The sequence below is a fragment of the Hirsutella rhossiliensis genome, assembly GCF_020360975.1.
Source record: "Hirsutella rhossiliensis strain HR02 chromosome Unknown scaffold00002, whole genome shotgun sequence".
In the NCBI taxonomy this organism is placed as follows: domain Eukaryota; kingdom Fungi; phylum Ascomycota; class Sordariomycetes; order Hypocreales; family Ophiocordycipitaceae; genus Hirsutella; species Hirsutella rhossiliensis.
The window spans coordinates 5,419,042-5,445,089 of NW_025408668.1; the positions used below are offsets into that span (position 1 = coordinate 5,419,042).

Consider the following 26,048-nt stretch of genomic DNA (forward strand, 5'->3'; position numbering starts at 1 on the left):
CCCACTCGAAACGAAACGAAGAAATGCCATGGCTCCGCGGAACCTATCAGTCGGGGAAGCAGCACAGTGCTCCGCTCTCCTAAGCGGACGGTCCCCCCCCTATATAGCGTCCACAGTACATAAAGAACTACAGATACCGTACTATCGTTGTACGGCCTGCGAATGGCAATCGAATGCGCAAGAGCGACACTCATGACTTGCATCCCTACATGCACGATCGAACAGATCCCTCATCGGCAGCGCCTCCAATCACCCGTTTCCTTTTCCCCTGCCACCTCCGCGCTAGAAACGAGTCATCCTCCCTTGCTCCCCCTCACCCTCCTCCCCCTTTTTTGCAAACTGCTTTCGTCTCGTCTGTCACTGAAACCTCCCCACCTGCATGGGCATTGTACAGTACACACGGGTTCACGGGTTACTCGGTAGGACAGACCAGAGAAAAATATCTTCCATCTCACCGGCTCCTTATTTTAGACTTGACACCTGAAATACATGTCACGCAAAAAGTCTATCCGCCATCCACTGCGAGCCATTAATTTGCCCTCCCGTCTTATCCCACAAGCCATCTCTGCCAGCTCATACGAGCTCTTGTCGTAAACCTTCCAGCGAGTTTCAGGCTTTGTTCTTGCGTTTTCAGGAACGGGGCCTAAGAGCCTTCTTCGTGTCTCGCCTACAACCAGCGTAAGCCATCTGCTGTCACGACGAGTGCGACTTTACTGGGCCGTCATGTATCCGTTTCTGCCGACAACAAGTGATACGATGCGCCATTTTGCCTTTCTCGCTACAATTTCACACTCAAGGTTTGGCGTTAAAGCGGCGACTAGCTTCTTACAAGTCATTCGGTCGTCGGCCTCTGTACATTATGATTGCTTATTGTGCCATGGCACCATGGCACAATGCCCAGGCCTCTTTGAGCTACAACCATTGCCTGTCTCGCCTCATCGGATAATCTCCGTCGTCCCTCCTCGCTCAATGGGTATCTCGCAAGTTGGTGATGCAAACGCCGTCAACGCCGTCATCTTTCCCCTCAAGCCCGTTCCACGCCGCCGTCCCCCGACCCGTGCCCGTCTGAAGACTCCAGGCCAAAGTCCATTGGCGAGTCCATCCCAGGCCGCATGTAGCCGCTCCACCTCACAAGCGCCTCTTGTCTCGTCACCGACCCCATCGCTCGCTACCCACCTGCCCAGCTTCTTCCTCACCGTCAAGGGTGGATGCCTGACCGTTGTCGTCTCTTGTACGCCGCCTCACGCATAACTTCCATGTCCTCCCGAGCTCGAGGGCTTTGCGTCATCGCCCCTGGCTGCGAGCTCGAGCGTCTCAGATTTAGAAGGTTCTTTTTTTTTAAAGAAACGCAGAGGTTTTCGCTGTTAGCCAAGGTTGCACGTCCAGGGACCGGTCTTGTAGGCACCGAGGAAAAGGGTGGGAGGGGGAGGCGCGGAAGCGTCATACTTGAGGGTCTGAATTCCCTCCAAACGCCATCACGTTGTTCTGGAGTTCTTGCTCGGAGAGGCTGTTCAGCACTGCTACGCGAGATTCTAGTTCCTTCCTGTTGGTGAGAGCGAGAAAAGACGGCGTAATATGGCCAAAAACCACGGCGGGCATGAATCTGTCGTGAACCAGGTGCTCCTCTAGTAGACGCCAGTGCTGATTGTCAGGCAGAAAACCAAAAGCATGTTCTTTTCGAATCTTGTCAATGGCCATCGTGACGTCCCGAGCGATATACTCCCGAGTGCTGGCAGCGCCTGCCGAGTCAAAGGCGGGCAACACATTCAGCCTGCCACGCAATTTCTGCTCAAATGCGTCCCTCGCTTGGCTCCCTTGTGGTGAGTTGAAGAGCTTGGGCCCTGCAGAGGATGCGATTGGGACCGGAGTCGATGGAATGGTCTGGACTGGAGTCGCTTCCGATGTCGAGGCTGCGCCGGGCGGCGGCTCGTTGCCAAAGTAAGTGTTGGCGCCGGCCATGGGCAAAGGCGTCGCCGTCGATGGCAGGTGGGAAGAGCTGCTCTGGGCGCGGGAAAGGCCCGCAGCAGCCTGCTGCCGCTGAGCATCCACGAAGCCGCTCTGCTGAGTCTGCGTCGTAAAACCGTTCAACGCCGTTGTGGAAGATGAGGCTACTGCTCCCCGAGACCCGTTGATGGCTCCGCGGATCGGCAAGGGCGCCAACGCCTGGGTGGCCGCAGGCGCTCCGGGCCTGGCCTGGATTTGATGCCCGACGCTCTGATCGTGCTGCTGGGTCAGGTTGATGCGCTCCTTCAAGAGCCTGCGGCTCTCCTCCTCGCGCTTCCTTTCGTACTCTTCCGGGTCCGTGGCGCGAAGACGGTTCAGCCTGACCATGTCCTCAGCGTCACGACGCTCCTCTGCCGTCAGGTCCACGTCTGGGTCTTCCTCCTCGAACGTGTCGGTCGAGACAATGGACCGAATCGCCTCTCCGCTGTTCTTGTACTTGATGAGCCTGTCTAGGATTCGATCCTTGCCGACAAACTCTTCCAGGTTCTTAGCCGGCACTGGGTTGATGGGGTGCAAAAGACTGCCCAGCCGCTTCGACCAGCTTACCGGATTCTTCTTGTCCACGACTCGAGAAGCCAGCTGCATTTTAAACACCGCCTTGTTCTGTAGGTCTTCCTCGAAGGTTCCTGCCACAACAAAGCGGTAGACAAAGACGGGTTTTTCTTGCCCGATGCGATACGCGCGCCCGATTGCCTGCTGGTCGTTGACAGGGTTCCACTTGAAGTCGAATATCACGACGCGGCTCGCTCCTTGAATGTTGAGGCCGACGCCTCCAGCGTTTGTGGAAATTAGATAGGCTTCCTGGTCGCCGGCATTGAAGTTCTTGGTCATGTCCTGCCGCTTTCCAATTGCCGTGCCTCCGTCCAGCCGGCACACACGCCGCTTCTGCATCTGCAGCAGATTCATCAGGTAGTCCAGCGTCGGAATCGATTGGCTAAACACGAGGACCTTGTCACGCGCTTCTCGAGCTTCGTCCAGGATCAGGGACAGAAGCTCCGCCTTGAGAGACAAGCCCGGGTTGTTCAGATCGAGTGCAGAGTTGGTCTCCTTAAGTGCCGACGTGATGACGCTCTCTGGAACCAAACCTGGTTTGCCATCTTGTCGGTCACGGCGGGCATCCAACATCTTCTGCTGAAAGCAACGAGGATGGTTGCACAGCAGGCCTAGATCGCCGACAATGGTGAAAATCTGGGCTTGTGGGAGCTTCTTGTTCTTGGACTTGCCCGCGAACTCGCCGCCAACGCCAGACACATACAGCTCGTATAGTTTCCGCTGCATTGCGGTCGGTGGAACGCAAATGACGAACTCGAACTTGGGCGGCAGGTCGTTTTTCAAGGACTTGATTGTCCTCCGGTGGACTTTTGGGGCCACCGTCTCCTTGAGCACTTGCAACATCTTCAAGGCCTTGCGTTTCTCCCATCCCATGCTGTCGCCCCATAGCCCCTGCTGGATCGGCAGCGCGTAGATATCCTTAAACTCGCCCAGGGGACCAAGATAGTTAGGAGCCACCCAGTTGATCATGGAGTAGTACTCCTCCACGTTGTTGGCCAGAGGCGAGCCGGTCAGGGCGATGCGACAATTAGTCTTGAATCGCGAACAGACCCGATGCACCTTGGCTTCCGGATTTTTGAGGACGTGGGCCTCATCCGCCACGACAATGTTTGGCCCCGTGATCAGGCTGTCCTCAGTTTCTTCGTCCCCAGCAACGATCTTTTGCAACATGTTGTAGCCTGTTACCAGGATGCCGCCTTCTTGCGCCCAAGTATGGACGGCCTGGCGGCGCTCCTCCGGCGACAAGAGCGACTCAATCTTGCGAATGGGACCAAACAGGCCTTGGGGCGCCCACAGGAGGAGCTCGTCCATCCAATTGTCCACCAGACCAGCAGGGCACAAAACCAGCGTCTTTGACTCTCTGAGGTCCTCTGGGATCTGTGCCGTCACGGCCGGATCCGCTGACTTTGCAGATTCTTGTATCGCAGCTAAGAAGGTGATGACCTGCATGGTCTTGCCCAAGCCCATGGTGTGTGCCAGAAGGCAGCCCTGGCGCACATCTGCATCCAGCACAATCTGGTTCCACAGGAACCGCACTCCATCGACTTGGTGGTCCTTGATGCGCTTGCCGGTTTCCTCGTTGACGTAGATAAAGGGTTGATCCTCCTGTTTAGTCTCGTTAATGATGAGCCTCGACTTGTCCCGAGACATCAAGCCCGATGTGTTCAAGGAGGCTCTCAACTTGAGCCGCCGGGCCTCCTGCTCCTCGACGCGGCGTTTCTCTCTCTCGCGGAGATCCACTGCGTCCTTATTCTGAACGATTTCTTTCGGCGCATTTTTGCGTGTCTTTGAAGGCGTGCCTTTAGAGCCGGGCGGGGCGTCATCCTCGGCCTCGGACAAGGCGCCGGTGCCGAGTTCGGCTTCAAAGGCGCGGAGTTCGACGTCGAAGGCGTCGGTTCGGTAAATCTGACTGTCCTGAGGAAACTCTGGCTCGATGCGGCTGAGGAAGGCATGAAACTTGTCCCAAGTCTCCCCTTCTCCTTTAGCGAGTTTCTTTTTATTTTCGTCCGAGAGGCGGATGACGCGATCTGGCTTGCAGCGACTGACTCTGATATAGCTCAGAAACAAGCGAGTGATGTCAAAGGGTACAACTTCGGGGCCTCCCTTGTCGACTTGGTCAGCGTCTTGCAGCGGCTCGGACAAATGTTTTTCTATCGAAAGCGCAAATAGTTTGTCGCTGGGATTGTCTCTGACAGCTTCAAAAACGCGCGTGCGGCGCGCGTGTGGGAGCTTCCACAACAGACATATCAGGAGTCTTGAACTGTCCCGGAGCTTGGCCCAGTGCTTTGCCGACTGGGTTCCGATCTCTTCGACGCTCTCAAAGCTCTCGCCGTCCGCTAACGCTTCCATGGGAGTAGGAATGCTCCCAGTCTCATCCTGTGATGGAACTTGTCGGAAGTTTATCCTCGGCTTGATGGGGGTGGCCGTCAGGTCGATGACCGACGTGAGTCGACGTGCACGGCGTAAACTTTGTGGAGTCTCCGTTTGGGTCAGGTCCACAAACATCGGAGAATCGGCCTTCGTTGGTGACTCCGGCTTCATCGGCGTGAGCCCAATGCATGGGGCTGGCTCGTCTTCTTCATTGATAGGTAGAGCGTGGTCAACATCCATCGCCTCTGGCTCATGGTCGGGCACAATGAAATCCTCTTCATCCGAGCTTGTCAGCACCTCACTACCAATAGGGCTCTGCGGTCGTCTGATCGCAGGACGTTTCGGTCTTGGCAGGCCATCCGGCTTGGGAGGCTCGATGCGGGAATCCAATGTGGCTGCAAGCCACAGATTGTACTGCTTGTCTTCCACACTCTGCTCCAGGCTCCTAGCCTGAAGCCGAACCTCGGATTCTTTGACCCACGTCTGCTCCACAATCTCGGTCCAAAGCTTATGAAGGCGGTCATCCATGGCCTTTGCGAGCTGTCGAGCCTGAAGGACCTGATAGGTTTTCGTCCCCCGCTTTCGCGCTTCCGTCCAGATCTTGTGGGCTTTGCGCTGATGCTTGGGCAGCTTCGCGTGCTCCCAATGTTCTCTGAAGCCATCAACGGCCTCTTGCAGTAAAACATGTACCCGCTCCGGTTCGACGATGTTTTGGGACCGTAACGCTTCTGCCTGTTCCACCTCGGCCTTCTCGGCCTCGATTTCTCGGAGAGTCTGTTCGTCAAGAGAGTCGGGCAGGTCAAATAGTTCAAGAATCTCATCACCAACGTCCGATGATGTAGAGGATTCTATGTCAACCAGACCCTGGCGCAAAAGGGCCTCCTTGCGACCACGGTCGACCAAGTACCGCTTCATGATGCGACTCGCCGTAAGCCGCAGCCCTGTAGGAAGCCTGACGGGAAATAGGGTGGCAAATGTGTGTTTGTCCTCTATGACCTGTGTAGTGAGGTTGTGTCTGGAGGATTTGAAGGCAGACATGGGCATCACACCCCTTCCCAGATAAGCGTGCGGAGCGGCTTGCTCCCAAGGAAGCCCATCTTGGTCTTCTTGGGTTTCTTCCACGGCGGCCGAGTTCAGGATGCTATCAGCTTCTGTGGCCAGAGGAAGAGGCGAAAGGTTGACGGGTTTTCCCGTGAGGTGTGTCGGCACCAGACGCTTCCGCTTTGTAGATCTGTCCCCTCCCGAATCGGCGTTGGTTGAACCGGGGCGCGGCTGAGGGATGGATTCTTTGAGAGTCTCCATAGTAGGCGAGGCTTCAGAGTAAGGAGGTTTATGGCCTGTCTCATTCTGTAGAGCTTGGAGTTTGCGTTTTGCAAGGGCGGGTTCCTGCTTCCCAATCGGCTGTTCTGCACTGGCATCAGTGGCTTCTCCATTGAGGCATCGGGTGAGTGGCGATACAACAGGGAAACTGGGCAAAGAGAGTCCGGGGGCAGCCACATCTTCGGATTGTTCTCTCGCCAGTTCGAGCTTCCAGCGACGAAAGGCCGGGCTCTTGGAGCGGAGACCAAGGATGGCTCGTCCAAGCGAAGCCTTGTGTGCTCCGAGCTTGATGCCAAGGCACTCAAAGAGCTCTGGGCGGGAACATACAAACTCAAACGTAAGCAGAGTGTGGCCATCCACGCCCTCTTCTCTGATCCTGTCAGTGAGAGCGGCTTGGTTGTGCGTGCAGGGTCGATCCAAGGAGCACAGCGATTCGGCGACGTCGTCGATGTCCCACAAAAATGGGTCGTCATGGCGGACTCCTTCCATCGGGCTTCATGGGGTTGGAGAAAACGCGGCAGGGGGTGGTTGCGCCAGGTTTAGCCCGGTGTGGCTGCCCGCAGGAGATGTTGGTTTCGCGTCGGAAGGCGGTGCAAAGATTCGTCTGATGCTGGAGTTATGAAAAGGCAGAGATTGTGGGTTGGGGGGTTGCAAGAGCGGACTCGGACGCGATCGTGAGAGGGCGAACAGGATAGAAAGAAGGTACTGCGGACCCCAGCGAACTGGGGTATTGATGAGAGACTAGGTACGTTGTTCCAGGTCAAGACATGAAATGATTCGTCGCGGGTTGAAAGCCAACGAGAGCTCCCTGTTCGGGCGCAACTCCAGGCTCAAGGATCACGGCGCGTGGGAGATTTTGGTCCTTGGCCCTGAAAAGTCAGACGCTCATGCCGCCGGGCGATTCGCGTTGAGTCTTTGGCGAGCAAGCGGGGTTCCCTGAGAGGCGCCGATGAGGAAGGGTTCCCGCAGGCAGGTTCGAAAGAATGCGTCGCTTAGGATCGTGAAGCTCGGCTTTGTGCAGCTCCCTCGAGCTCGAGGGCATCGTCGGTGGTGAAATGGAAGGGTTCTGGAACAGGCAATCGTGCAAACCGCGGAGGCGGTGGAACCCGACGACCTGGAGGGGATTGAAGTTCACGTGACACTACCACAAGGTCTCCCCAACCCAAAGCTGGCCACTACTCGCTTTCGAGAGAGCGAACTGACGGAGCGGCGCGACCAGGTTTCCTCAACGATGCCTCATCTGCATTCAATACGACACGTCGGCGTGCGAGGCAAGGCGTTAGCCTGGTAGGAGGTCTCAGACAACGGGCAATTGGTAAGCCGGTGGCTGGCTGGCCCGCAATCCGCACACTTGGTGGGCCCTGTTGACCATTTGCCCATTCAAGCCCATAGCGATCCCAAGCATCTTGCTTTCGGGATTACGCTGACAGAAGATAGAGCTTTATTAGTAATCCGTCCGTTCATCGACAGCCACCACACACCACTACCCCACTGCTTCTAGAACCTCGCCAGTTGATGGCGCCATTCATCGCATAGACGTTGCAGGCTACGAGTCGGAGTGTATAAATTGTGTGACCTGCATCGCTTTCAAGGATTTCAGACTCTCGTTGCATCGAACAACTTCGCACGGACCCGCAGCTCCCGAACTTTCTCTTCCCTTCGTCGGGGGCAAGGCCTTATCCGACCCGACAGCGCCGTGGCTTCGATCACGATGGCTACGTTTCCCCCGTCTGTCACCGACGCAGAGAGAGACGGCCTTGTTCACTCCATCAAGGACTGGTCAATTGGCAACGGCCTTGCTGTCCGGCCGCCCCCAGGCTTCATCCCCGCCGGGACCGACCCTGCCGGCATAGCTGCCATCAATGCTCCCGTCACTGTCTTCCCGAGCCCCTTTCCACGCATATGCTTCGAGCAGGGCAAGGCCGTGCAAACCACGTACAACGAGCTCTATGCCTCGGTGAGCCGCGATGAGGACTTCCTCGCCGACATGGTCAAGCAGTAGGCGCCTCCTCGTCCGGCCCGCTGCTCCGCCGCTGACGTCTGGGGCAGAGTCATGGATGGCGACGACTTTATCCAGAACCTGTGGCAGATTCATCTCAAGGTCAAGCAGGAGGGATATACCCAGGTACCGACAAGCCATCTTCGCCCCCGTCCAAGGGACAATCTTCTCACGAGCCAGCCAGCCACTCTCGCTAGGTTTGTTTAGATCAGACTACATGGTCCACCAGGATACGTCGGTATCGCCTCCAGCGTTGCAAGCCAAACAGGTCGAGTTCAACACCATTGCCGCATCTTTCGGTGGTCTCTCTTACTACACATCGCTCCTCCACAAGTGAGCCGACTCCCATCCGCCCGTGACGCTGACGATGCTCAACAAATGGACAGATATCTTGCCACCACGGAATACCCTTTGCTGGATCAACCTCTTGCTCCCGGCTCTCTTGCATTGCCGGAGAACAGTACAATACAAGGACTCGCAGCAGGCATCGAAGCCGCCTACCGCGCCTATCCGGTCTCGGCGCTGGGCCACCCGAAATGCGTCCTCTTTCTCGTCCAGGGCGATGAGCGCAACGTGTTTGACCAGCGACACCTGGAGTATCAGGTTGCAAAGGCATCGCCGGCGATACCGCTGTTCCGGGTGGCTTTTTCTGATATTCTGGCGCATACGTCCATAGCCGACACGCCAACAAGGCAACTTCTCTACCGCTTTCCCCGCAACCCGTCCAAGGTCTTCGAGGTTGCCGTCGTCTATATGCGAGCCGGTTACGGCCCTGGCGACTACCCTGACCAACGCGCCTGGGATGCCAGACTTCACTTGGAGCGCTCGGCCGCCATCAAGTGCCCGACCGTCTTGACCCAACTGGCCGGGACGAAAAAGGTGCAGCAGGTCCTTGCGACGCCGCGTCCTTTGTCGGCGCCGTCGGCTCTGAGCAAGTTTATCCGCGACAACTCGCCCTCGACGGCAGAGCTCTGGAAAACGTTCACAAACATCTACCCCATGGACAGGTCCGAGGCGGGCCTCGAGGCTCGCAGAAAGGCTCTGGATCCCGACCTGTGCCAGGCGTACGTGCTCAAGCCCCAGCGAGAGGGCGGGGGCAACAACACGTACCGGGGGGCGATTCCGGGGTTCCTCAAGTCGGTGCCGGAGGAGCACTGGGGTTCCTTCATCTTGATGGAGCTCATCACGCCGCCGCCCGTGTCGAACCTGATCCTGCGCAATGGCAAGGTGGAGCAGGGCGGCGTCATCTGCGAGCTCGGCATCTACGGCGCGTGTCTCTGGAATCAAGCGACCGGAGAGCTGCTGCACAACGAGGAGGCTGGTCACCTGCTGCGGACCAAGGGCGACCAGAGCGAGGAGGGCGGTGTGGCGGCGGGATTTGGCTGCATGGACAGCTGCTGTTTGGTGTAGAAGAGCACGCGGTGCAAAGATGGCATGACGTGCAGGACGGAATCGCTTAAGGCGCGGCGCATGGGTAGGATTTGTCTTTTTCTCTTTTTTGAGTGGTGGAGTTTGCTTGCTGGCTACCACTCCGTTGCACAGCCCGTGTAGTTTACAGTACATAAGGATTCCACAAAGATTCCATCACAACCATCCATTGGCGCGAGACGCTCGGCCGAGAGGGTGAGAAATCGGGCTCAGAGAGCAGGGATTATGCGTGGTGCGCGAGCACGCTTGCTGCGGGTTGGACTGGAAACTTTGTTTACTGGCCCTCCTGCTGCTGCTCGGCGGACGCGGGTCGCTTGAGAACCTCGAGAGAGCCTGCGCAAGTGTAAGTGTGAGGCCACTCGCCATACACGGGGGGGCCGCAAGAGGGTACGGACGCTGAACGATGTTGATGCTGCGCTGGTTCTGGCCGTTGGCATCCTGGTACTGGCCGACAGTGATTTCACCGTCGACGTAGACCATGGATCTGTGTCATGGCGCGAACAGTCAGCAAGGCCTGTCTGTACATGTCTGCCTCTCCTCTGCCGGGGCTCGTCGAGGATGCGGGAGGTCCGTCGACGCCTTTCCCCCCCGGGTCAAGGGGCCAAGCAACGTCCAACGCACCCCTTTGCCAAGCCGAGCATGAAGTCGCGGCGGCCGCCCTCGGCAACAAAGCTCGAGACGCGGAACCAGCTGGTGTGGCGGTTGTCCTTGGGCCCGCTGTTGCTGGCGACGGCGTAGCGGATGACGTCGCGGCCGGTGGCCGTCTGCTGGACCTCGGGCGTGTCGGCCAGGTTGCCGATGATGGAGATGCGCGCGAGCGAGCGGGCCGGCGAGGTGGAGAAGGCGCGCGCGCCGGCGGCGGTGCGGCGGAGGAGGAGAGACGACGACATTGTTGCGGTGGATGGATTGGTGGGGGAAGGAGGGAGGGTTGAGGGTTGAGGTGTCGACGGCGGTCGTGGACGACGAAGCTTTTGGGGGAAAACCCTTCGATGCTGCCACTTCGCCAGGGGTAACTTACCTCAGCCCCCAACCCCCCCCTCCATCCACCCCCGGGCGCGATACTCGCAGCATGATGCATAATAGCGCGCGTCCGCATGTACCCCCCACTGCCGCGTGCTTGACGCGGAATCCAGGGCCGCTGATTGGTTCGTTGTCGCGGCTCGCCAGGGGCCCACTCCTCTTGATCGCAGGGACTCGCGCATGGTAGCTTAAAGGTAGCTTGTTCCTTTCTCGGAAATTGTAATAATAATTATGAGCTTATTATTTAACCAGTCTTCGAGATTGGAGCTTGTTCCCCGGGCCCACCCTTGGACGGCCTGTCTCTTCGCCTCCGTCTTGTCCACGTTTTCCCCTGCCGTCTGTCCGGCTCGGGAAGGCTTCCCCATTGGCGGCGGCAAATAGGCCAGAGCCAAGGGGGCCTGGAGATGATGGCGTATTGTACATGATGCTGGAACACGACCACTTCGTCCTCCTTGCCATTGCACTGCGTGTTAGTCGTCTGTCTCGGGTCACAGCCGCGCCCACACAAGGCAGGCGTCATCGGCTCGATGGAAGCCGGTTATTCTCCTCAAAGCACAGAAGATTGGTGGCTGTCCTTTCCTCCTCCACATCCGTTCAAGAACAACGTTGAGTCTGGGAGACTTTCCATCTCAGCAGGTAGCCATTTCCGCTCATCCCGCGATTGGACCTGAATCATTGTCGCCGAGGCAAGACTCGACAGCCAGGTAGGACCACGTACATCTGAAAATCACTATACGTGTATAACCCAAGGCACCCATCTCTTCTCATATACACTACATATCAACGCCACCTGGGTATCAAGATAATCGTACGTACTGTCTTCAGACTTGCAGCCACAGACACAGAGGTTTCTGACCATCAGATATACGGCGCCACAGTCAGACAGCAGGGATGTTAAACACATTCCTCACGGCGGCGAGGGTAAGGCGTTGATTCCCATCGGTATTGTATCTGCCCCATGAATGCTGGCGTCATGGCACCGCGACTCACACCGGGTACAAGTATCATCATCATTGATATCCAAGGGTAAACGGCAGCCCCGGCGTCTTAAATCAAGTGCTTCGCACCCTCGACGTGAGCCCCTTCTGCATCCTTCCTCACAGCACACAACCTCGATGCCGGCAACGTGTCAACCATGAAAGCTAGACAGATCCCCACAAGCGAGACCTCTCGAGACTGCATCCCCCGTCCACGCCTCCGTGCCTCGGGGCGCAGCAACTCCGAGCAGCCAATCTTCAAGTTGCGAGGCGGTCGGAGAGGGAGCTTGCAGAAATACCGCCCTCGCATACCCAACCAATCCGAGCTGAACACGGACGGGGACGGAAAGGACGGCAGTGGCGAGACAAATAGCAAATACTCTCGCCATCCAGCTTCCTCCCCGGCGTCGGAGCACACCTCTAGTAGTCGGCGGCATCATCCCGCAACCAACACCGACGATGCGGCCACGGCGTCTTGGGCGTCCATGCCCAAGAAACGGCAGCTGGCCCTCCTCGCGTTTGCGCGGCTGTGCGAAACTGCCGTAAACTCCAGCATGCAGAGCTACATCTTCTTCCAGCTGCGATCCTTCAAGCTGTCCGACGGCTCGGTACCGGGCCATGCCGCCTTGGCATTCCAAGTGTCCGTCCTCAACGCCGTCGTCGCCGGCCCGCAGCTCTTCACGTCGATCCTGTGGGGCAGACTGGCCGACTCCCCTCATATAGGACGCAAGTGTGTTGTCCTGGTTAGTCTCTTTGGGACCGGTGTCGGCAGTCTGGGGATGGGCTTTGCAAATAGCTTCATGGCAGTTGCGTTCTGGCGGTTTCTGGTCGGCTTGGTCAACGGCAACCGAGGCGTGATGCGCACCATGGTCAAGGAGATTGGCGGGGATGAGTTCGAGTCGCGTGCCGTTTTGCTGCTGCCAATGGCCTTGAACGTCGGAACAGTCGTTGGCCCTTTGCTCGGAGGGTTTCTGGCGGATCCGGCAGCGTCTCATCCGCGGCCGTTGCAGACCGAGGGTTTCCTACGCGGCAGCAATGCGGCGCAGTGGCTTCTGAAATGGCCCTTTGCTCTGCCGAACGTGTTCAACGGAACATGTATGATTGCATGCGCGGCATTGTTGACTTTCGGCCTAGAAGAGACGCTCAAAGGGGCCAGGGTCCGGCCGGGATATATCTTGGGCAAGTGGGCAAAGAATCTCTTTCGGCAAAGGTCCCAACCATGCTATACAGCGCTCACAGAAGACGCCGGGCTGGCCAGTCGTGCTTCACGGGGAAAACCCGGTCCATGCATCCGCGTGTGGACGCCACGCCTGGCAACAACGCTTCTCGCTCGCGGACTGATGATGATGCACATCGGCGCCTACCCGTCGCTTCTCCTGGCCTTCATCTCCACGCCTCGCTACGACGCATCGAGCAGCTTCGCAACGGGGGATCAGACCGACGCAATGGCCAAGGCGTCTCTGCCGGTGCCGCCCAACTACCACCCGAGTGCACCATTCGTTTTCACCGGCGGGCTCTCTTTCAAGCCGAGCGGCATCGCCCTGGCCCTCTCCATCCGAGGCATCGGCGGCCTCGTCCTGCAGCTCCTATTGTTCCCAGCCCTGAAGAACGCACTCGGCACCATCAGGCTATACCGCTACTCGCTGCTGCTCTTCCCGCTATCCTACTTGCTCACGCCATACCTGGCCGTCATTTCATCGTCCACGTCGCCGCCTTTGCCGGCAGCCGGTGTTCTGCTATGGATCGCCATGGCGCTTGTCCTGACGATCCAGACCGTGGCCCGCTCCTTCGCTCTCCCCGCGGCCGCCATGCTGCTCAACGCCGCAAGCCCGGATCCGTCTGCGCTCGGCACCGTCAACGGCATCGGCCAGAGCGTCTCGGCGGCGGCCAAAGCAGTGGGCCCGTTGCTGGCTGGCTGGCTGTACGGCGTGGGACTCAGCTACGGTCTTGTCGGCGCTGCTTGGTGGGCTCTGGCCGCGGTGGCCGTGTCGGCTGCCGTGGCTGGCGGCTGGGCCACGGCGGAAGAGGGCGTCGAAAGCGTTCAGGGGGAGAAGCGCAAAGCTCAGGGCAGCAGAAAGCATTGGTAACTCTTAGCCAAAGCGGCCTTTGCTGCTGGGCCGTGGGGCCAGCAAGCAAGGGGCCAGGGGCTTATACGTATAGGGGCGACATGTCCAGGCTCACCAAGCCGCGCCTCACTTAGACCACTGTCTGACGCCGCGAGCACATCACTCAGCTGCCGCAACAGTGTGACAAGTGCCATTCCAAAGAGGTAGAGAGTATAGATACCATTCGCACAAGACTTGCCCTACCCTCTGCCGCGGCCGAAAGCATCGCCGTCTATAACGCCTAACCGTCGTGAGGACCACGTTTTGTAAGAAAAACCCAGACCAGCCATGGCAAGCACAACCATCCACCCTCCCTTGCCGTCCCCCTCCTCTCCTGTTCGTCCCCGTCGTTCCCCGACTAGAAGCCCCGTCCGCGGCCTCTGAAACCACCGCCCCGGCCTCCGCCTCTGGAGAACCCCCCCGCACCGCGGCCGCCTCCTCGCGAGAAGCCGCCGCTCCCGCCCCGGCCACCGCCCCCCCGAGAGAAGCCACCGCCGCCGCGCGGGCCTCCCCGTCCTCTGAAGCCGCCGCCGCCGCCGCGGGGACCACCCCTGCCTCCTCCCCTGAAACCACCGCCGGCCCTCTTGAGCTTCTTCTCGCCGGGGACCTTGGGCTTGGGCAGGAACTTTTCGAGGGGCAGCAGCTTGTCGCCGCCGATGAAGACCTTGTCGCCGGCCTTGAAGCTGGAGGCGACGATGCCCTCCTGGGGTTTGATGGTGAAGTAGACTTCGTTGATGGGGCCGAGGATCTCGTCGACCTTGCCAATGGGCGTCTTGTTCTCGAGGTAGATGGGCGCGTTGAAGTAGGGGACCTTGACGTTGGAGGAACGGCACAGCATCTCGCCCTCGACGGCATGCTGGAACTCGCCCATCTCCAGGACCTGGGCAGGAGGGCCGGTAGGCGCCGCGAAACCGCCTCGACCGCCTGTGGGATGCGCAGCGCCTGTCAGCCTCGCCGGAGGAAGAACAAGGGGTTTTTCGCTCGACAGCTGCTTACCTCGGAACCCGCCACCACGGCCGCCGCCACGGCCTCGGAAAGACATTTTTTCTTGTCTGCTTTGTCTTTTTCTCTGCCTTTCGAGTATTACGGAAGACGGATGTCGGGGCTTCTTGTGACGAAGCGGACGTTCGTGCCGATCGAGTTGTCTTGGACTATGAGCTTCGAGAAACTTTTCGGTGCGTGCTGTCGCGGAGCAGGATTTTTCCCGCCGTCGGTCAATCGGCGGCTCTGATTGGCGGGGAGGAGCGAGTGGGGTCTGGGGATTTGTGCGGTCTTTGTTATCAGCTATCGATAAGATAGACGGAACGGTCTTTGCCTGTTGCCGACCAAGTACCTACCGAGGTACGAAGTATTATTTATCTGTACTTTGTACTTGATCCACGAAGGCATCATCAGTTCGCTGCAGTCCTCCAGTCTGTCTCGTTCTCGGTGCAATTCTTTCTATGGTGATATCACCTGCCGGTCAGAGGATACATTCAATGGAGAGAGACGCGGCCTCTCGGTTTCCGCTTGCAGGGCAGAAGCAAAGCCACGACGCTCTGCCTGGACACACATCCTCCTCGCTCTCCTATTGCACACGCTCAAGCCGCAAGAGAACCCATCAGTGTTGATAATATAAACCTTGCGAGGCGAGCAAAGTCGCCCGCCGAGTACAGCATGCAAAAGGAAGAAAAAGACGAGTTGCGCAGCAGCAACCCCCTCTTCCCCCTTGACGTCCTTCCCGCCCGTCCTCCCGGCCCCACCCGGGTCCGGGAGTGGACCCCTGCCCGTTGCACGACCAACGAATCATGCACATCGCGCCCCGATTTGGGTGTCAATAGAGCCCCTGTCAATAGACGCCCGCTCACTTCATCACCACCACACATGACGCAAATCTGCATCGGCTGTCAACGGGCAAACATCTGCAGCAGAGACGATGGGCGAAGGGGTAGAGAATTGCACACCCGGTTTATAAATACATCACTTTTACGTGCTTGAACAAAGAAGACTCGTCCAGCTGACCACCCCCTCCTTCGTCGTGGCCCCCTGACTGAGATCTCCGGGGGGTTGCAGCCTAGATTCTGATCCGGGAGATGAAGTTCCATCTGCTCCTCGCCGTCTTGGATGGAGGGGTATCCCCTTCGCTCTTATACAGTAGCGTTCTATTCCCGGGACTTGTCTCCGAAGCCAGAAAAGACGCTTATTCATGCCTTGTTGTCGCTCCATTGATGCGCCTCCCCTCTAATGTTGTCTCCCTCTTCGACCATCAGCAGCCATGGGACCTGTTCCTTGTCTATTGTGCAACCTGTTGGCATCCCGACAAAAGGCACCTAGCCGCGGCCGCTGCCCTTGATCATGTTGTCGTTATTGTTTCCCCCCCAAGTCGGCGAGCTGATGGGAGGCTGCCAGGGGCTTGCAATCGTGCCCTGTGGCTCTCCACATGGATTGCCTTTGGCTAGGAGCCTCTGTCTCCCTGGGCCCCTATCGCTGTCTCTGCCTTCCTGGCCCTCTCTTTTCTCTGCTTGTGTGTATTGCTGTCTCCATCTCCCTCTCTGCTTCATTTCTTCATCGTCTTTATCCTGCCTCCCTGCTTCCTTTTCCCTCTTCAACAAGACGATCGATTCGTCAATACGCCCATCTCGCAAGCCCCCGGCGTCTCTTCCGGAAAGAGTCGTCGTCACTAGAGTTATAGGATACATCATCCTGGCCTCGCGCCGTCAACACCATGGAATCATCCTCCATCAGCCTCTTCGCCCGAGCCGGCACCACCGCCGTCCTCGGCACCCCCCTTCCACCGCCCTACACCACGCCCTCCCTGACGGCAAACCTGGTCCTGCGCGTGACGCTCTCGCTCCTCGCAAACATAGTCTGCCTCGTCCCGCTGCGCGTCCTCCACCGCAACGGCGAATTCGCCGCCGCCGTCTTCATCGCCAACGTCGAGCTGCTCAACCTTGAGACGACGCTCAACTCGCTTCTCTGGCGCAACGACCACGTCGCCCGGTGGTGGGCCGGCTGGGGCTTCTGCGACGCCGTCATCCACTTCCACAACGCCGCCACCGCCCTCTACATCACCTGTCTCCTCGCCATCATGCGCAATCTTGCCCAACAGGTCGGCTTGATGCGCGCGAACCCCTTGACGGGCAGCGAGCGGATGAGGCGGAACCTTGTGCAGGCCCTCATCATGTTTCCCCTGCCCGTCGTCCAGGTGGCTTGGACACGGGCCGCTGCCGCTCGCAGGTACGAGGTCGGCACGCTCGTCGGCTGCACCTGGTCCTCGCACTCGTCGTGGCCGAACCTTGCGTTTTTCATCTTGCCTCCGGCTGTCGTTGCTATCATCACGTCGGGATTCGCCGGTGAGTCTTTGCCCCCTTGCCCCTTTTCCTCCGCTGCTTGCTAGAAGGGGAAGAAGACAAGATGAAATTTCAAAACCAAAGAAGAAAGCTGACAAGCTCGCGTTAAAGTCCTCACTTACATCCGCTTCCGCCAAATCGCCAAGACAACCGAGTCTGCCCTCTCGAGCAGCCGGCGCGCAAACCGACGAAGCCAGCGCACCAAGCGCCGGCTCTACATGATGGTCATGTCCATTGTTGTGCCCTACCTGCCCGTCGTCATCGGCCTGGCCATCGCCAACGTGCTGGAGAAGCCCGGGCGGGACCCGTGGGACTACAACGCCATCCACCACGGCGCCTCGCCGCTGCCCTGGAGCACCGTCGCCTTGTATCCCTCGACCGAGATCAACTGGGCGTCCATGAATAACTGCTACATCAGCGTCCTCACCGCAATTCCCGTCTTTCTCTTCTTCGGCACCACGAAGGATGCTGTCAACGAGTACCGCATTGCTGCCCTCTTCCTCGGCTTGGACCGCTTGTTCCCTCGCCTCAGGAATGAGTACGATCCCTCCAGGACGCCTCGACCCGGCGGCTCGCTCGGTTCGAGTCAGACGGCTACCTTTTCCGAGTGAGTACTATGCCCGGGGCTTTCGTGACCTCCAGTCGGCTAACACGTCTTTGCAGCTCTCCGTCATCAATGGGGAAAACCGAGTCCTCCGGCTCCGCCCGCCATCTCAACGGGATCGAGCACACTTTGACCACCGGATCTCAAAACCCTCACGTTCAAGCCATTGACTTCGCCACATTGGCCGACCCGGAGCGCGGGCAGACCCACGACCAACCGCCAGCACCCTCATGCTCGGCCGAGGACCGGACATACAAGACCTCAGCCGCGGATCTTGGCCGTCACCGCAACCCGTTCCCCTTCCGGACCCGTCTCAACTTTCCCATTCCGCTCAGGTTTCCCTTCTTGGCCCGCCGAGCCAGCACTCAGCCCATGTCAGAGCCAAACGTGCCCCTCGGGCCTCTTCGACCCGCCTCCTCCCTGCCGCAATGGAACGACCCCGCCGGCAGCATGGCTCAAGTTGCCGGTTCTCTCTGGCCAGACGACGAGGCCCGTCTGTTCAACACGTCGCCCGTCGGCAATAACAGGGATATGCCCCAGATGAGCGGCAGGAGCTAGCAGCCCCATCCGTACCTGAACGGTCGTGCCCGTCACGCGAGTCTTGTGAGAGCCACCGAACTCCGAGTAATGGTGAGCGTGTGGGCATACAACACTCATATGGCAGAGGAGGCCCAGTGAGGCGCCTGTCTTTTCTGTTTTCTTTGCTTTTCGCCAAGTACAAGGGCGCATGGCATCTCATGCTCACACCTGGCCCGGCGTCAGGCGAACTATACTTTGCAAGGGAATCGGAAAAGAAAAATGCAGAGCGAGGGAGAAACGGAACTCCCCTTGCTTTCTTCAGCACGTTGAACTTAGCATACTCTATGGTTACTTGAGAATTTTCAAAAGTCCGCATAAGGCGATATTATGTCTTCGACGCATCAAGGGCATCGCCAACTCTCGGCCGTGTGCTTTTGACAAAATAGTGTTGTGCGTAGACCAAGATTAACTACCAGTGGGTGGTTAAACATTCAACCCAAATCGCTATCGTACAAAACAGCGAATCTCCAACCATGCGGTGTCCAAATATAGTCACCCATGTACACGTATGTACCAGAGTCTCCTCGAGTCCTCCAAGATGGATGGGCAACTTTCCTTCTCCTTCCTTGGCCTCCGCCCTGGGAAGCTTCATTACCATTTCGACAACGCTCACTCGTGAGCCCAGAGCAAGGCACGACTCGACTGCCCCAGCGCCAAAAGAAAGTGGTATCAAGGTTCAACAGCGTCTTGCGTCGTCGCGCAACTGACCAAGCAATCAACAATATCCAAAATATGTGGAGGGATGGAAAGAAGAGAAGTAATGTGCGTGTCGTCTTGACTCGTGAGTGCATACATTTGTACGCTCGGCACGTCATATATAGTCCGTGTGTGGAGCAAGCCACGACGCCGGTATCTTGTTTCCTTGGTTGAAGAAAAGATTTGTGAAGTAGACGAGAATGTTTCAACATTTTCCTCACCGTTCACGGGCGCTCTTCTGCATCTTGCGCATCGCGTCGCGGTGGGCCTCGAGCAGGTCGCCGGCGCGCATGCGCTCGTCGAACGCCCTGTCGGCAAACTCCTTGTCTCGCCGCTGTGACTCCTTGCGCTGGGCCTCGGCTTCCTTTTGGCCCATGAGCACGTTTCGTTGCATCTCGATGTTGCGCTGGACCTCGGCCTCTCGGTTGGCCAGCAGCGACGCCGGAGCAAAGGGAGTCTCGCGGCCCGACGAAGCCATGACGGGCGTTCCCGAGCGGAGGTCTTGCTGCACAGACTGGCGGAAGGTGGCCAGCTGAGCGTCGCGCACATTTTGTGTCGGCAGCGTGGATACCCTTCTCGGCTGGTGCGAGTTGAAGGGGAGGTTGTCGCTGCTCTCAAAGCCAGTGCCCGGCAGGTGCGCTTGTGATGGATTGGGCTGGGGCAGGGACATCATGCTGCTCTGGCGCATGATATGCTTCCGCTGGCTGAGCGGAATATCGTCAGGGTCGGCTGCGTACATGGAAGAGCTGTGGACGGAGGCGGCATCGCTCGCGGGCGCAAAGCTGGACTCGCCGCCAACGAGATTGGCCTGCGACTTGCTTCGGAGGAACATATCACGCTGCCCGATGAGGGTTTGAGGGCTGTTGTACGACACGACGCCGGGGACCGCCGAGGGCGTAGAGCGGTGAGACACTTCGTTGCCCGAGAGCGAGGGGCTGTTGGATGTGTGCCTGGCAACGATCCTCTCTTCGGGAATGGGCTCCGCCACGGCGGCCGCGGCCATTGGGCGATCCGCCACGGACGGCCTCAACCCCGAGGACGACCTCCGTATCTGTGTCGAAGACGACGTCGAGCGCACGAGGCCTGTCGAGCCCGGTGCCGCCGCGGTGGAGCCTTGGTTTCGAGCTGGTGAGTCCCTCTCCTGCGCGACGATGCTGGATGGGCGTTCGCGCTTCGAGGTGCGTCGCGAGACGCTCGGCACATACGACAAATTCGACGCCCTTGAATCGGATCGAATGATGACCGGCTCCGGCGTCCCTTCCACGGCTGTCTTCTGAAGCTCCGTCACGTTGACGGGGACAGACCTTTCTTTGTCGGCCTTGACAGGTCGAGCGGGTGCAGCAACACGCAGCTCGTCAAGATCAGGGGGATCGGCGTAGCTGAGGTGCTTGGCCCATTCGTTGGTGCGGTAAGACATGGCCACCCGAGACAGGGAGTGGGGCAGGCGGTCCTTCGTCAGGCTCACTGGCGTCGACGAGTTGGACGTCGTCGACTTGGCCTTGTCCAGAGGCACGGCTACAGCCGAGTCTTCCGCCGCCTCTGCACTCGGCTGCTCGGCAGCGCCTGACGATGCGGCCGGCAATCTATCGTCGGAGTCTGCTGGCGTCTTGTTCCCGAGGGCAGCGGCGGGTGAGAGCGGGCGTGGCTCTGGAGTCTCGGCAGTGACCTTCTTTTCCCCGTCACAGAGCTGCGCGTTGATCTCAATGCTCTTGCGCGCGTCCATGCTCAGGACAGAGCGCCCGTCGTCGCCACTGACGCTTTCCCCATCGATGGTTGCCGCCAATGATCCATTGTCGTCCAGTTGTCTGTGCGTCTTAGGGACAACCAGCTCTTCCAGGCTCTCGCCGCTGTCGCGGGCCGGGTCCTCACGGCCGGACATTTGAGAGATGCTTCTGAGCAGCGAGAGAGAGCCGCGAGAGAGCTTCTTAGCCAAGGAGCGCCGCTGAGGGTGCACGGGAGATTGCTCGGCATCGTCGGCGGCAAAGGTCGCAATCGAGGACCGATCGTCCTCGAGCCTCGACTCTTCATGGGCCGGGACGCTGAAGGGGAGGGGGACGACCTCGGGTGCTTCCGTGGCAGTCTGCGCCTGGGAGACGCGCTTGCTCGTGGTGGTCCTCTGGGAAAGGCGCTTGCTTGACGGCGACGCGATCTGTCTCTCGACCATGGCCTTGACCTTTTCGTCGAGCTCTTCGCCGACGTCTGTGGGGGTGTCCGGGACGTCATCGACTCCCACTCGCACAGTCACCTTGCCGTCTCGCGTGTCTTCGGCGACCATGAGGGGATTGTGCCCGCTGCGTGATTGGTCAGATTCCGACATTGCGGCCATGTCCATGACCTCGACCGAGGAGCGCAACCTGTATGACGTCGTGTGGCTGTCCCTCAACTTCTTCTCGCTCCCGGTGTCGCCGAGATCTGACATGCGAGAATCGGTGCCGCTGCCGGAGAGCCCGTGGCCATAGACGCGCTCCCACTGCCGACGTTCGCGGGCGTTGGCTTCCTCGATCTGGCGGCCGACATTCTCTTCTTCGAGCTCCAGGTTCCGTTGGCCCTCGGCGCGCTCCACCGCTCTCTTCTCGCGCTTCTCGCGGACAATTCTCCACAGCTTGATCTGGGAAATGATGCCCACGAGGAAGATGATGACTATGGCCGCCGCTTCGACCCGGATGCCCTTGGTGACGGGATAGGTGTCGGCTCCGAGCGGGAACAGATTGGCATTGACGTTCCAGATGTAGGCCCAAAACTCCTTGAGGCCGGCGCGGGTGAAGCAGTCAAGGCCCAGGACGGTGATTGTGGCACCCGAGAAGGCAATGGCGAGGATGAGAGCCCAGTCGCGGGTCCAACGGCTAAAGTAAAAGGCGAAGCTCACCAGGGTAAAGGCGGAGATGAAGATGGCCTTTGCCGGGACGGGGCGGAGCAGACCCCCGGGCACGAGGCACAGCAGCCACATACTGACGCAGAAGCCGCCGAGGGCGCATCCCAGACCCTCGGTCAGCTCCTTGAAGAACATGGAGGCGGCGCCGACGGCACAGCCCGACAGGACGACGGCCACGACGTATCCGCCCTGGACGGCATTGCTGACGGGAACGGTCATGACATAGACTATCAGGACGGCGACGCCGAGGGCCGTGATGTAGGCCGTGGAAAAGAAGGTATGGATCCATCGGTTCTTGATGCCGACAAGGGTGTAAGTGAGCCCCGTGAGGAGCATGACGACGCCAGAGACACCCCATCCCGGCGTGATGTCGGGGGTGAGCGGGAGCTGGCCATCGGGAATCGTTGCTGCAGCAAGCCGAGTCAGCACTCGGAGCACGGGTCTCGACACGCAAGAGCATACCATTAAGGAACCTGGGGCTGCCAGGTTCACCGGTGGCGGCGGCAGAGGCGGCGGGTGAGAAAGAGGTCGAGGAAGGGGCCGAGGAAGACGAGTCTGACGCAGCGTCCGTGGCGGACGGCCTCTGGCTTGCGGCGGAGGCGGTTCTTCTGGGAGCATCCGTGGTTGAGGATGGCGCTATGCCGGCAAAGTCGCCATCGCCACTTTGCAGACCATCGTCGTTGGGCTCAGGAGAGAACTTGGGAACCGGCCTTATCCTGGAGCCGCTGCCTTCCTGTCTCGTGTCGAGCTGTTGAAAGCTGTGGGCGACGGCGAGGTGCAAAGCCAAGGCCAGCCAGAGAAGAGCCCAAAGGCGTGGTGCCCTGGGAAACATGATGGCAGTGGTTTGCGGAGTCGATGGAAGGTCGTCGAGCCGGCTTCTTGAGGAAAGAAGAGGTTTCAGTGTCGGAGGAGCTTCACGACGGCTGGCCTAGAGCCGCGAAGCATGGTCGTGAAGCAGCAAGCCGAGGCGAGCAAAGGGAGAGGGTGGGGACAAGGCCAGTCGCGAAGCCGGCGGAAGAAGCAACAAGAGCAGCAAGGTAATTACAGTAGAGCGACGGCGCCTACAGTCGAGGTGCGCTGCGCGACGTGAGACAGGGTGCTCTGCCCGAGGTGTATGTTGGAGCATATACCATTGGCTGAGGGCGGCTGCAGCTTCGTCCAGGAAAGTGGAGAGAAGCGAGGGCCTTTGTGACGGGCCAACTAGACGAAATTGGTTGAGAGAGGCAGGGAGGGAGTCGTTTGAATGGTGATGGTTGGTGATGGTTGGTGGTGGTTGGTGGGCAATGGTGGTGGTGGTGACTGTAGTTGCAGCCGGGCAGCAGCAGCAGTAGCGGTAGCAGTAGCAGTAGCAGTAGCAGCAGCAGCGGCGGCGGCGGCAGTAGTAGTGGCGGTGGCAGTAATAATAGCAGCAGCCGCGCTTCGGAGATGGGAATAACAAGAAGAAAACAACAACAGGAGAGAGCGGTTGGGAAAAGCAAGTCGTATAACGGATACGGAGGAGAGCGAGGTCTGGCAGGGAAAGAGCTAGGCAAGAAGGGGGGTGGGGAGCAGAAGAAGTAACGTCGGCCGGTTGTCAAATAGGCCACGGCAGGAGCAGTACAGTAGGGCAGGCGGAAGCCAAGGCAGGAAAGCACATGCAGAGTGACGAGCGGAAGGAGGGGAGGTGAATGCAGCTTCCTTTGCGCTCGTCGTCGGCCTCCTGCGGTGTGTGAAGCTCGATTGTCTGCCAAATCAGAGCGAGAAGCTCTCCGCGGGCAAGGCCGGGGGGCCTGTACACTGTACATGGCCAGCATCGTGGTCCATGTATCTACCTTGTCCAGACATGGGTGGGATATGCCCGAGGTTGTGACGGATCCGGGACGGCGCCGGTGTCGAGGCAACGACGGCTACGGAGCAGTAGACGCCTGGCCCCATCCATCAGCCTACTTGCTATCCACCGAGGGAGTTGCTCGGATGGTTTGAGAGATGTCGTCTGTTCCTGGATGAGCTAGAGGTGAGCTAGACGACTCGATGCGATCCAAGGGAAGCACGCAGCGGGTACCAGTACGGGGGGCAGGTCCAGCAGATACCTGATGTGAGGTGCGGTGGCGGGCAAGGCCAGTATCCGTGATAACCGTCAGGGCCGACGAAGCAACTGGGGGGGGAGGGGGGGGAGCCGTGCGGAGAATGCGGTTGGAGTTGGAGTTGCAGCAGGGCCACACACACCAGGAACCACCAGGGAGTTACGGAGTACAACTTTACAAGACAGCACAGCACACGGACCAAAAAAGAACGGCTTCCACGAGAGCTAGACGGGCCAATTTCCCGACCGGGGTGGCTGGGGGGGGTGGAGCAGGGCCATGTGGATTGGATGACGAGCATTGCAATGTTTGATTGACGGGTGAAGACGAGCAAAGCGGCGTTCAAGGGGGTGTCTTGGGACCGTGTGGGCGAGTCAACGACGGGCTGCTCAGGGGACGAGGGCGACGGGCGACGGGCGACGATGACGATGACGACGTTTGTGATGATGACGGCGATGATGAATGACGGCGATGATGAATGACGGCGATGATGATGACGATGACGGATGCTTGTAGGGAGTAGGTGCCGGGGATATCGTATTCCAATGGCATCGTGTCCATCGCAGCATCTGCCTTGATGCCTACCAGACGGCAGCAGGGCAGTATGTACAGTACAGACAGACAGGCTAGCACAAGCCGTGGTATATGCATGCATGCATGTGTGTGTGTGTGTGTGTGTGTGTGTGTGTGTGTCTGTAGGTATATGTCTGTATGTATGCCTGTATGTCTGTATGTCTGTATGTCTGTATGTCTGTATGTCAGCGCGAGGTAGCACTGCTTTGCGGCAGCCGAGTCAATGGAATCAAACACCAGACCATGCGCGACTTGTCGGGAAAGGCACCCGGCGCAATGCGACTGACTGACTCTCTCGTCAAAGGTAGGATTAAAGTTGCGGAGTGCTGTTCTACTGGCTGACCAATATGCGTGAGACGGTGAAACTGGCACATGCTAGGGCAATGTCAAGGCCCTTTGTTCTCGTCTAGCTCATGAGTGGACGGGAGGCGAGCCGCGGCTTGGGCCGATGCAAGGTGACACTTACTACTGTACCTTTTAGCCCAAACAGCGCACAGGTTGTCGTTGCACGCGTTTTGCCCGCCAGAGGTACCTTGACGGAGCTAGGGAGTGCCGGTAGCATCTGTCCCGATGCAATCAAGCGTGGGACGGACGGCACAGAAAAATTACTATACTACGGATATAGGTGGGCAGAGTCAGTATGTACCTTGCGACAATGGCGATGATAATGGGGCTGGTGCATTGGATGGACACACCCGCCGCGGCGGTGGTGGAGGTGGTGGTGGTGGTAGTGGTGGTGGTGGTAGTGGTGGTGGTGGTGGTAATGGTGGTGGTGGCCGAAGGGCTGAACCGGAGACGGGCCATGCATCCATCGGCAATCGCCATCTGCACCTCGCCAGGCGTTGCGGTGAAGCCAAGTAAAACCAAGGGCATGGGATGCGTGGCTGCTTGCCGGACTTGTGGCCGTTGGGACCATTTACTGCTCAAAGCTGGTAGTCTAGGGATAAAACCATAAAGCACATAGGGCTGGGCAGCAAAAGAGAGGCACAGAGAATGAGAATAAAGGCCCGGGAGCAGCAGCAGATAGATGGAGGGCGGGCGCCACATCCAGGCACAAAGCTACCGAAGCAGCGGGTACCTCGACCCACACGAACCGCCCGCCCGCCCGCTGGCCCCACCGGCCCAAGCCGCGCTGCTGTCCACAAACCACCAACTCCAACTCGTTACCTTGTCGCTTTCGTCCGATGGACATGCCTTTCCCAGTGCCCTCGGGCTGGCCTGGTCTCTCGGGCGCGCCGCCTCGCCATGGGGGCGGATCGTGGGGACCATCGGCGCCGTCTCCCATTTGCCCGTCGCCTGTCTTGCTGCCCGTACGAGGCAAGAGAGCGCCGGCGAGTCATGGCCTCTGGAAGAGGGGGAGATGAGCACCCATCTGCTTCGTTTTTCTCTCCGCAGCCTGTCTCACCATTGCCACCCCATCAATCACCCACCCATCCGTCACCCACCCCATCACCCATCCATCCGCCCACATCCTCCGCCCACACCACACGCACACCGCACACCCTCAGATGAAATTACCGGCAGCAAGCGTCCCAATGGCTCCAAGTTGCCGGTCCTCGG

General features: G+C 59.0%; 7 protein-coding genes across 7 annotated transcripts; 3 read left to right on the top strand and 4 right to left on the bottom strand.

Moving 5' to 3' along the window:
- Nucleotides 1-1,440: 1,440 nt before the first annotated feature.
- Nucleotides 1,441-5,841, bottom strand: HRG_02218 (type III restriction enzyme, res subunit domain-containing protein; the record flags this gene model as incomplete). The annotated part of the gene is made up of 2 exons (XM_044860689.1): nucleotides 1,441-5,700; nucleotides 5,755-5,841. 2 exons carry the CDS (start codon nucleotides 5,839-5,841, stop codon nucleotides 1,441-1,443), a joined length of 4,347 nt encoding a protein of 1,448 aa, XP_044724322.1.
- Nucleotides 5,842-7,957: 2,116 nt separating this feature from the next.
- Nucleotides 7,958-9,655, top strand: HRG_02219 (eukaryotic glutathione synthase, ATP binding domain-containing protein; the record flags this gene model as incomplete). The annotated part of the gene is made up of 4 exons (XM_044860690.1): nucleotides 7,958-8,244; nucleotides 8,296-8,371; nucleotides 8,430-8,578; nucleotides 8,632-9,655. The coding sequence occupies 4 exons, from the start codon at nucleotides 7,958-7,960 to the stop codon at nucleotides 9,653-9,655; spliced, it is 1,536 nt and encodes a 511-aa protein (XP_044724323.1).
- Nucleotides 9,656-9,947: 292 nt separating this feature from the next.
- Nucleotides 9,948-10,563, bottom strand: HRG_02220 (single-strand binding protein family domain-containing protein; the record flags this gene model as incomplete). The annotated part of the gene is made up of 3 exons (XM_044860691.1): nucleotides 9,948-10,006; nucleotides 10,069-10,157; nucleotides 10,295-10,563. 3 exons carry the CDS (start codon nucleotides 10,561-10,563, stop codon nucleotides 9,948-9,950), a joined length of 417 nt encoding a protein of 138 aa, XP_044724324.1.
- A 1,265-nt stretch (nucleotides 10,564-11,828) lies between these two features.
- Nucleotides 11,829-13,757, top strand: HRG_02221 (major facilitator superfamily domain-containing protein; the record flags this gene model as incomplete). The annotated part of the gene is made up of 1 exon (XM_044860692.1): nucleotides 11,829-13,757. One exon carries the CDS (start codon nucleotides 11,829-11,831, stop codon nucleotides 13,755-13,757), a length of 1,929 nt encoding a protein of 642 aa, XP_044724325.1.
- Nucleotides 13,758-13,975: 218 nt separating this feature from the next.
- Nucleotides 13,976-14,817, bottom strand: HRG_02222 (gar1/Naf1 RNA binding domain-containing protein; the record flags this gene model as incomplete). The annotated part of the gene is made up of 3 exons (XM_044860693.1): nucleotides 13,976-14,016; nucleotides 14,202-14,699; nucleotides 14,772-14,817. 3 exons carry the CDS (start codon nucleotides 14,815-14,817, stop codon nucleotides 13,976-13,978), a joined length of 585 nt encoding a protein of 194 aa, XP_044724326.1.
- Nucleotides 14,818-16,479: 1,662 nt separating this feature from the next.
- Nucleotides 16,480-18,266, top strand: HRG_02223 (pheromone A receptor domain-containing protein; the record flags this gene model as incomplete). Its single annotated transcript, XM_044860694.1, has 3 exons — nucleotides 16,480-17,107; nucleotides 17,216-17,711; nucleotides 17,768-18,266. 3 exons carry the CDS (start codon nucleotides 16,480-16,482, stop codon nucleotides 18,264-18,266), a joined length of 1,623 nt encoding a protein of 540 aa, XP_044724327.1.
- A 934-nt stretch (nucleotides 18,267-19,200) lies between these two features.
- HRG_02224 (uncharacterized protein) lies at nucleotides 19,201-22,687 on the bottom strand (the record flags this gene model as incomplete). Its single annotated transcript, XM_044860695.1, has 4 exons — nucleotides 19,201-19,347; nucleotides 19,396-19,488; nucleotides 19,555-22,262; nucleotides 22,348-22,687. The coding sequence occupies 4 exons, from the start codon at nucleotides 22,685-22,687 to the stop codon at nucleotides 19,201-19,203; spliced, it is 3,288 nt and encodes a 1,095-aa protein (XP_044724328.1).
- Between the last annotated feature and the right edge of the window lie 3,361 nt (nucleotides 22,688-26,048).